The 10,746-nt window shown below is 40.6% G+C and overlaps 1 protein-coding gene across 1 annotated transcript in view; it reads right to left on the reverse strand.

The window, feature by feature from the left end:
- LOC119739340 overlaps positions 1-9,760 on the reverse strand; it is a 53,290-nt gene extending 43,530 nt beyond the window's left edge. Inside the window, exons 1-9 of the mRNA XM_038214235.1 lie at positions 9,577-9,760; positions 7,480-8,472; positions 5,916-6,047; positions 4,476-4,604; positions 3,760-3,894; positions 2,627-2,761; positions 1,366-1,488; positions 992-1,120; positions 84-203 (exon numbers count right to left, since the gene is read on the reverse strand). Coding sequence (XP_038070163.1) covers positions 84-203; positions 992-1,120; positions 1,366-1,488; positions 2,627-2,761; positions 3,760-3,894; positions 4,476-4,604; positions 5,916-6,033 — 889 coding nt within the window. The 5' untranslated portion in view covers positions 6,034-6,047; positions 7,480-8,472; positions 9,577-9,760. The remainder of the gene's footprint in view (positions 1-83; positions 204-991; positions 1,121-1,365; positions 1,489-2,626; positions 2,762-3,759; positions 3,895-4,475; positions 4,605-5,915; positions 6,048-7,479; positions 8,473-9,576) is intronic.
- Positions 9,761-10,746: the final 986 nt, after the last annotated feature.

Below are 10,746 nucleotides of genomic sequence, written 5' to 3' on the forward strand. Positions count from 1 at the left end.
TACAAAATATGGCTGGCTCATACATGGTATATTTACTAATTGCATAGTTTTTTGGAAAGTACGTACTTCAAGCAATGCCTTACCTGTGCACACTTTGCCACTGCCCTCATATCCAGCTATACAGGTGCACGTGTAGCTACCGACCGTATTATTGCAGGTTGCCAGAGGGTTGCAGTCGTTAGCTGTCACGCACTCATCCACATCTACAATCCAGAAGAGGAGAAACATGAGTAAATATATGAGATAATGTAATGATGTCCAAGTTGAGAAGGGGCCAATTTCGTTACACATCTTAGCAGTGAGTAGAATTTTTGAGCTAACTATTGCGGAAAAGAAACTTTGACATAAATAACAAAAAATTTTAAATAACAAAAAAAAAATTATAGTCAGTTTTCGGGGACAGACAGACAAATGGACAGACCAACCAACCAACCACCAAGTGACATGTAGAAGATCCTGCTAGAGCTTAAAAACAGTCAGATCACATTCATGTAAACACTGTGACAAGTCAAATACCATCAACAGACAAAAAGAAGTAACTGATACGTACAGCCAGCATATCGATCTCCTCCAGTCAAAGCATGGATATGTTCAACTAACAAGGGAATTCTTAATTGTTCAAACACAGTCAATTGATTGATGTTTACTACTGTGTGATGCTTACTACTGTGTGATGTTTACTACTGTGTGATGCTTACTACTGTGTGATGCTTACTACTGTGTGATGTTTACTACTGTGTGATGCTTACTACTGTGTGATGCTTACTACTGTGTGATGTTTACTACGCTGTGTGATGCTTACTACTGTGTGATGTTTACTACTGTGTGATGCTTACTACTGTGTGATGTTTACTACTGTGATGGCGTAGCTGAATTTGTCAGTCAGAAAGGGAGGTTTTCAAAACTCTGCATAATGCTGTATGCATTGCAGACAGCAGAAAGATGGATATTTGCTTGAGTGATTTCACAATGTACATAAGGCCGTACAAACCTGTGCATGTAGTCAGGCCGTCCCCTGTGTACCCACTGATGCAGCCGCAACTGAAGGAACCTATCGTGTTGATGCACTGGCCTAGAGTCATCAAGCAGTTATGACTGCCCAGGGAACACTCATTCTCATCTGAATAATAAAAATAACCGGAAGAAATGATCGTCTGAAAAAGTAAAGACTCCAGTGTGTGTGTTACACACCACACGTTCCCAAATGGGCAAGTACGTCAAATGGGCAATTCCATGGGAACTCGCATTACATTTGTGTCTTCCATCAACTCTGAGACATCAACATTACAGTTTGTCCAAACTCTTTGGTACAATTTATAACATATGGCACCCATTGAGGGTTCATAGTCTGAAGTTGAAGCTTACCAGCACACGTGAGACCGTCCCCCGTGTATCCTGAGTTACAAGCACACGTGTAGCTGCCCACTGTGTTGGTGCAGACGGCACGGCTTGGGTGGCAACCATTGGAGCCAGAACATTCATCCACGTCTGTGTTCGGAAACAAAACGGTGATTAAACAAAAACAGGCCAAATCGTCTGCTGAAAATTTCAATTTTGACATTACAATTTTCACGCACATTACTTAAATTCCATATGGTTTTCAAGTTCCCAGCACTTTTTGAAAACAAAATTCACAGAGTTTTCCCTGATGTTCCCCTGAGAAATTTGAAAAATTCCATGAGAAATATTTTCACTTTAACGAGGTTGTTGGGTCGTCAAGAGGTGGTTGCAGCAAAGCAACTCAGATAATGATAACACCCAGGCAACTTGTTGACAAGCGATGGCCTCCTTTGTCCCCTTATAGCCATCCTTTCCTCACCATATGCAACAGAGATGCACATATGCCAAACTGGCGAAAACCTTTTCCTTCTGGGACCCTGTCAAATTCCCTGAGTTTCCCCGGATTGTTGTTTTGTTTTCCAAATTCCCGAAGTTTTGGAGAAAAAAATTTTGATTGGAAAAATGGAAACTCATTTTCAAGGTCATCCCTGATCCCCCCCTCCCCCCAAAAAACCTCAAACTTATTGCTCATCCATCACCCATACAGTGGAACGTCGCTATACTGAACACCGCTATACCGAACATTCGGCTATACCGAACATCGTCCTTGGCTCTTGATTTTTGTGTACCAAATGTACCGAATATTGCTGTTGAAAAAAGGTCAACAGAAGAGCGAAAAGTGGCTATTATTTCCCCGAGGAATAGAAGGGGAAAGCCACCCATTGCTGTAGGTACCGGTAGTAAGCTCACTATCTGTGTGATTACATTATTCAATAGTCGGCACGTGTTCAAAGTCATCTTTCAGTAACTAGAAGTACCAGGGCGTGCAGGGTGAAGTTCTGAAGCGCGCTATTTATTGAAAAATGAGTACCGGAGCACCGGCAGCTTAAAATCGCTACACCGAACGATCACTATTACGAACAATTTCTGTGGATCCCACGATGTTCGTTATAGCGGCATTCCACTGTATAAAGTTACAGGTAAAAAATGCCGGGATGGGAAACATGACACGTAAAGATACATGTTTCTACTCAGAACAGCTTGCAAAAAAGTCAAACTTCCAATCCCTGTCTGTTACCCGCACTACTACCCCCTCCCATTCTGATGAGAAATCAGCTCCGCCCACCTGTACAGGAGGTGACTCCATCGCCCGAGTAGCCAGCCTCACACTGACAGCTGAATGACCCAGGGGCGTTGACACAGCGGCCCTGACTGGATGAATCCAAGCAGTTATCAGTACCTAACGTGCACTCATCATCGTCTGAAATGTGAAAGAACCAGACAAAAAAACATGCAAATTCATTTACTTTTATATTTAGCCCTTCTTTGCAACACATTGCAGCAGGCGTCAAAGACTACGGGACCTTGCTCCATTGGGCAAAAAAACACCAGTTTAGTGTGTATTCTGACTGTTTGGAACAGCAAAGAAAATGACACCGAATACTTGTTTCAACAACTGTCAACAACTGTAGTACACAATGTCTTTATTAACAAACCCTGGTTAGGTGAACAATATGATCGATAAAATCCACTTTTTATTTTAAAAGACGGGCCTTCTAAAGGACTTTGTTGAGTATTTTTTACTTTTAAACTGAGGTTTTATCGCTGGCGATGTTTGAAGATAATTGTGACGACGATTCTTGAAATAGCATTTTTGGACGAAAGAGGTTTTAGAGTCACTGTGTTTAAATGGTGATATTCTTTGAACAGATTGAGCAGTTTCAGTAATTTTTTTCATTTAAAAGTAGCTTTTGAAATTAGCTTTCCAGTCATTATTATGTTTGGTGCTACATATTGTTTAAAATATGAAATATAAATTTGGGGGTTTGGGTTTTTTTTTACTCACCCTGTATAACAAATTAGCTCAAGTTGTGTACTGACCCTCGCTCAAATGAGCCATGTTTTGTCGACCGTAAACTTATTGACTTTCCGTGGCAGGCTCTTGGTGGCACGCTGCATTGTGAAACGCCCAAATTAAACCGCTTTCCATCGTATCAACAATCTCAAAGCGCTTACAATTATTCCCCCGTTCATCAGGTCATGGGACCACGCGGCAGCCGATATCAGCGCTCGATCGGTCCTCGACCCTCACAGGTACCCATTTATACTCCTGGGTGGAGAGAGGCAATTGTAGTTAAGTGTCTTGCCCAAGGGCACAAACACCATGTTCCTGGTACGGTTCGAACCCACGCACCTTCGCACATGAGTCAAACACCGTAACCACTGGACCGTGGCGTTTCAAATCTGTTGCAGTCATACCTGTGCAGCCGGATCCGCTGCTTTGACCATCGCCGGTGAAGCCTGAGGCACAAGCACAGGTGAATGATCCTTGGGTGTTGGTGCAGACAGCGTCTGCGTGACAGGTATGGGTGGAGAGGCTGCATTCATCCTCATCTGGAAATTGAAGATAAACATTTCTTTAAGGAAAAGTTTATGCAAGAGCCATGGATACGAGTCATCTGATTAATCATTAAAGATAAGTTGCAGACAAGTTTATCCGCAAAGATCCATTTATTTCAAGATTTCTAAACAACTTCCGCAGAATTTTCCCGTTATTAAGTTTGAAAACAATGTTTTCAAATCATATCTGTCTGCGGAAATATCAGGGGATGCTACCCGCACATGATGGCCTACACTCGTCTTGCATCGAGGTTCCTGAAAAACAATCCCACGCCTGGGACCAGTCAATGCCAAAATAACCCGGCATTAAGATTTGATTCAAAACTTTACCATGAAAAAAAAAAATTGGCAGAATCTCCACAGTGACAGGGGTACTGATTCACTAAAACAAGGTGACAAATTTGATCCGAAAATTTGTCTCAAAAATAAATCGTCTGGGAACTAGACTTTCACATATATCCTGAATATAGAACAATGAAATGAAATTTGAGGACACGGCAGTGTGGCTAACATCTTTTAAAAGACCTTTTGCAAAAGGTCAAGAACAATGCCCGTTACGGTACGGCCTAACATACCTGCACACTGGCCAGTCTTTCCTGATCCACTGTATCCTGCGTTGCATGCGCATGTAAAGGACCCAACGGTGTTGGTGCAGGTGGCGACCGAATCACAGTCATCTGTGTTATCACTGCATTCATCAGTTTCTAATAATACAAACATTAAATCAATAGTACAAGTGGATATCTACATTCCATTAATTTTGCAAGTGTTAAGCTGTTAGAGACCCCATAATGGTTTCCAGAAGGTTTTTTTTTTCTTCAGGGTTTTGGAAATTGATGTCCTGATCATTTGTTGTGGGAGGAAAAACACGTGGGTCGCATTGGGCCGCAGGACCATAAACATGTTTCTGGTTCGAGACCACTTGGGCAATGGTGCTTTGGTTACACCGAAATGACGTCATTGTTTCGACCCAAGTTGAAATGAGACATAACAAGTTTTACTCTGCCAAGGAAACATACTGGAAAAGTAACTGCCGGACTTTTGTATGTAAATCGTGTACAATTGACCAAACCAGTCGTCTGCCCATGAGGTCACAAACTATTTATTTGGTCAGGCATTTTCATGGTGCAAATGGAAACATGTTTCACGTCATGGCTGGCCCTAGTCCGAAAATTTTGGACTCTCAATACTGTGTATGAGAGTCCCAAAACTTAAGGTATTGAAAACGTGCAAAACAAGAAAATAGACTGGCACATAACACAACCAGTCCAACACAGCTTCAGTACTGCATCAATCAACCATGCCAAAAGAATTTAAGAAACATGTGGCATGAAGCGGGAACTAGTCTCAATTTACTACACATTTGTCCATAGTCAAGCCACCAGACTATTGACACTGAATGAAGAGGTCAGTCTTTTCAAATAGTTGGACCATGGTTGGACATGTACCAGTCTAGTCTTTAGCCCCATTTTGAAATCACTTGACTTCCCTCCCATGTTCAAGATATTGAAGAAAAGACTCTTTTAAAAATTGAATTCAGTCTGCAAACTTGCTTGGTGAAATACTGAGGACATTTTCTTTGCCCCAGTGGATTTTTTTGGAGAAATTTGCTGGCTAAACTGTGAGTAAAGTGGGCCTGATTTAGTTTTGCACGTTTCAGAGCACTCCAGAGCCCTGTCTGGGCTGGTCCGGGACGTAGCAAAACATGTTCCAGGTCAAGGACTGCCAAAACGCGGCCCTGGTTTTATGTCCCATCTGAAGGACAAAGCAATAATGGTTAATAATCAAGAATTCCAATTGCATTTTGATGGAAACATTGACCAGAAAAGGCATTTAACAGTGCCTTGCTTAAGGGCACAAGTGTCCACCCGGGCTTGAACCAACGCCACTGTTGCCTCTGAAACACCAGAGCATGTGCCTGGTGTTCTTAACCGCTGGGCCATGACACGCCCCTGGGGTAATCCTATACAACAGCACTGCCCAGCTCACACCAGACAGTCAGTCAGTAAAATTACCAATGCAGTCATGCCCGTCCGCTCCAGTTACATATCTTGAGTCGCAGTAGCATTCAAACGATCCGACAGTGTTGTTACACAAGCTTCCAGTCTCTACACAGTCATGCGTCCCAACCATGCATTCATCCACATCTGGTATCAGAAAAAAAAAGCAAAAAGTCGATATAAAACAAACAGAAAATGTTTAAAAAATCGGTAATCCTTACTTTTAGGACACCTCTATTTTGTACAAGTACTGTCCAAAACCGTCTTTTGCAGACGACTGTCCTGTACCAAAGTGACTTTTGCAGGCTAAAGAAGTCTTTTTTCTTCAGACAAACTCATGAAAACTCATTGAAAGCCCTTTAAAGAAAATGTGACTTTCCTACCTTTTTTTGCAGTTCGCCATCTTGCTTTTTTAATGTATTTTCTGTTTGTCATCATCGTCTTTAACCCCTCATAAATCAAAACCCTGCCCTCTTTCTACAAAAACAAACCTGCTGATATTCAAGAAGGTGTCATTGCCAAATGTTCAAATGTGTCAAGAAATATCAGAATGTCACTTTTGCGTGTCATTTATTCAGCAGTTTTGGTGAGTCTTTTAACCTTATATAGGAACAGAGGAAAGGGGTCCTAAAAGTAAGGATTACCAAAAAATCAGTAAGTCATTGGACAATTTTCTGCCGAAGTGTGACTTCCCCTACCCTCCTCCCCATGTCATGCTCAATTCCTTGACAACGGTTCACACTCATTCCATAACAACTACTTTCGGGTGCGTTATACAACTTACAAGATCCCAAAAAAGAGTACATATGTAATGTATAGAGCATTTTCACAAATAAGGACAGTGAAAGTCCCCAGGTAATAACAGTAGCACCACCTTCATGACCTTATTGCTAAATGCTAGCGCGCCTACACTAAGTCAAGTCCCATGACATTAAACTGAAAACCAAACTAGTACCAACGTCCCAACCATCCTTTCAACAAAGGACTATACCTCATCCATGATATCACTGAGAAATAAGGTAAAAAACTAATACTAGTCAGCCCTACCGTCCAGAAGAAAAAAACATTTAACTTCACTCGTGGCAGTCGTGCATTATTACATCAACGTCAACAAACCAAACTGAAACTCCCGCAAATAGCCAGAGCGCCCTCCATCGGCTTTACGCGCAGAACGGGAGACGGAAACGCGGGGCGGGGTACCGGGTGGGGGGGGGGGAGCACGGCATCCTCCCTGAGCCCTTTATAAGTGACATATATTGATTTCTTAAAGTGGAAACAAGGAATTCAGAAAAAAAGCTTTATGGACAACAAGTGTTGCGTTTATCGTCCAGTGAGTTCCAGTTGAGTTGGAGTGGTATATATACAGGGCGAGTAAATAAAAAATCAAAATGGTTAAAAACGGTGTTTGTGTTCAAAAAAATCCAACCACTTTAGCTGGAATAATTAATCTGATTAATTTTTTTACGGCCCACAATAATTTAAGCGTTTGTGTGTGTGTGTGCCTATAAGAAATTAAACAACCAAAAATATGGCAATTTGCAGATGGTTGCAAGTACTGAACACGCACTCAGAACCATACCTGTTTCACAGAGAGTTCCCTCGTACCCAGAGCCGGTGCAATCACACGTGTACTGTACCAGGTCCGAGTCATCAATGCAAGCACCATTGGCACAAGGTCCAAAGAAACACGTTCCAACAGCTGTAATAAAATGAATAATGCATGATTCATAACAAACAGCTACAAATAAATGAAAATGAATAACGAACAGCTATAATGAATGACTAATTAATTATGCAACACTTTCAGAAGAAAAACATTAACCTCATTAATATGACAACTGTTTAATTTTATAAAATGAACAATCTGAGGTTTGTATCAGTCAAGACTTTGTTTTTCAAATAGTATTTTTCCAAGTGTTTTTCGCTTCTTTTTTTTTTTAAGTAGGGTAGTTTATTTAAGACAATAACGTCAATTTAAATTGAGGTACAGGTTAATGGGACACCAATATGAGCTATTCGTGTGCGTCTTTCTAATTTGTTTCGAGATCAAACTTTTAGCTTATTATATATTACGACGAACGTCTTATATAATGCTAATCAAGAATCATATAAATGATTGATCTTACCTTCCTGCTCGTTTGCAACGAAATGTTTGATTTACAATGGAAATGGCAAATAAAATGGGTCAATGTTAAAAAATGATTGTCAAAACATCTCACAGAGAATAAACGCCAAGCCGCCGCGCATGCGCGCAATTTGCAAGCCAAACCAAATACCATAAAAGAAAGAAATTGAGAGAACTAAAGAAAATGAAGGTTAAAATGAAAATAATTCGACATGGGGAAGTTGGGGGTATCGGAAAAGGAAAGGAGGAAGGAGGAATCTTCATCGGCTTGTTTGGGAGAGCTCTCCTGATGAACATTTCTAGTTTTCCGGCCGACTTCTGCGTCTGCATGTCCCGGTATGGTAGCCCAATCCCGGCCATCCTTGTTTATAGTCGAGTCTCGCATCGGCCGGCTTCATCGCTTCTCTTTGAACGCTGCATTTGGAGCCGATGGTCGGTGTATACCTCCTGATTCAATAGCACACAAAAGTATATAGAAACAACTTACTCAATCCTCAGTCCATGCCCGAGTGATGTAGTCGAAAACTTTTCCGAGACAACTTAATGAGCAATCACATTTTCATTTCAGCCACGTAGGATCATTTGCAATTACTCGGAAAAGTATCAGTACTGAATTGTAATGAAATAAATCTTGCTTTTGACATGAAAATATATTGTCATTTTGACCCAGAAAAGTGTCAATTTGACTTGAAAAATTGTCATTCTGACCCATAGAGATATACGGAACTTTTAAGAGTGCACCCAACTTACATGCACACAGGGTGAGTGAAAAAAAAACACGAAACCCAACTGTCGGGACTATTTGTTTGTAGTGCAGTTCTGCATGTAGCGCTTTTAAAATCTAGGATATGAAAGCCCAATTCACAAGCTTTTTTTTAGTACAAGAATCATTCAAATTACTTAAGTACTTTTCAAGTTACGGAATTTTAAACACAACCACCGTTTTAAAGTTCTGTCCACGGATCACAAAAAAGGTGTGCGTTCTTTCAGCAAAACGAAAACAATTCACACACATCCCTGCGATTTGTTTTCGTTTTGCTGAAAGGACACTTATCTTTTTGTGATCCGTGGACTAACTTTAAAACGGTGGTTGTGTTTAAAATTCCGTAACTTATAAATTACATGAGTGATTTAAATGATTTGTGTACTAAAAGAAAGCTTATGAATTGAGCTTTTATATCCTAGATTTTGAAAGTGCTACACGCAGAACTTCACTAAAACAATAATCCCGACATTTGGGTTTCGATTTTTTTTACGCACCCTGTATAACGGGTACTCTTTAAATGCAAGAGTGAAAAACCACTCTGTTAAAGAGCATAGGGGGCCTATTGGAGACAACTCTTCTGGAGTGTTTTTTCTTCACTCTCTTAGAGTGAAGTTTGCATCCTTTGAGTGGTTTTTCACCATGGCCCATTTTTTTGTAGTGAAAACCCACTCTAAAGAGGGGGACAACTTCGAGGTTTTTTTTTACTCTGTTAAATTTAGAGAGTATATACAACTTTGGAACTTACACAGTTGCCTTATTTCCTGTAAACAAACTTTGCAACTTACCCACACCAGACACCGTTGGAAATCGCTCTTTAGTCCAGCATTGAGAGAAAACAACTTGAGTGAGTCGATGCTTCAGTCAAAAGCAAAACATCAAGGGATCATTTTTTTAATCGGGCCTTCTTTTCCGTGCCAAACGAGCTGGGGTAGCGTTTTGCATATAACGTGACATAACGGTACATTTTACACAAAGCCATACAGGGGAACAGTTGCTAGAGAGAGAACTGGTCTTGCAATGACGCACAGTCGAAATCAATAATTGGGCGAATAAAAGTTATCGATTTTCGGGACTTAAATAACACTTTCTTCAGAGCCCTTCGCAAAGTTTTTGATGTTCAATTCGTTGATATTTATGGTTAAAAAAAGGGGGAAACAAACCAAACCAAAGTTTTAGCATTAAGACAACAGGGTCATTCCGATTATGAGTTCAAATGATTCCCCTCTCAAATCATTTGAAACTTTTTTAGGAGATTAAAAAACACATCATGATAAAAGAAAAGGTGCTCCTAAAACATTTTAATAAATGATAGGTAGACCACGTAGTATCGATTTTCGTAGAGCTTAGGCCATGTTTTGGATCGATTAAATCCCAAACAAAGATCCGAAAGGAAGGTCGAATAGTTGGCTGCAGTTATAAGTATAGTTTTTTTTAATTCAAGATGCTATAGGCCTACAGATAGTGATCGATAGTGGATCACCTCGCACGCAGCGCCGGTGCCTCGCCGTTTTGGTCCATAGAAGTACAAGTGCGACATCACACGACATCTTTCGAACCGTTCCCACTATATCGTCTTACGCGCACGGATCGCGCCCTCGACGATAATCTCAAGTAAGATAAACAGTCCATAATTTATCCTAAATAGAGAAAAGATAAACCTATAAACACTTGAGGTGCCTTGTTAAGTCATTTTGATCATCGTTTAAAGAAGTGGCCGTAACGGAAAGCGTGAACGAAAAGTCGCATATCGTGCGGAAGTTAAAGATGATACCCCGGGCTCTTAAAAAAATCTTCTAATGAACTTTCAATATGTATGGTTTGTTTTAACGAAAAAAACCAAAATCAACTATACTTTATTCCGATTTTGCCGTCTGCAACCCTTTGAATAAAGGAACTTCAGTTTGCGCACAAAATGAACCGGTCCTGCGTACGCGAGAAACGAATAATTCAATTTA

Source organism: Patiria miniata, unplaced genomic scaffold (genome assembly GCF_015706575.1).
Source record: "Patiria miniata isolate m_02_andy unplaced genomic scaffold, ASM1570657v1 HiC_scaffold_30, whole genome shotgun sequence".
NCBI lineage: Eukaryota > Metazoa > Echinodermata > Asteroidea > Valvatida > Asterinidae > Patiria > Patiria miniata.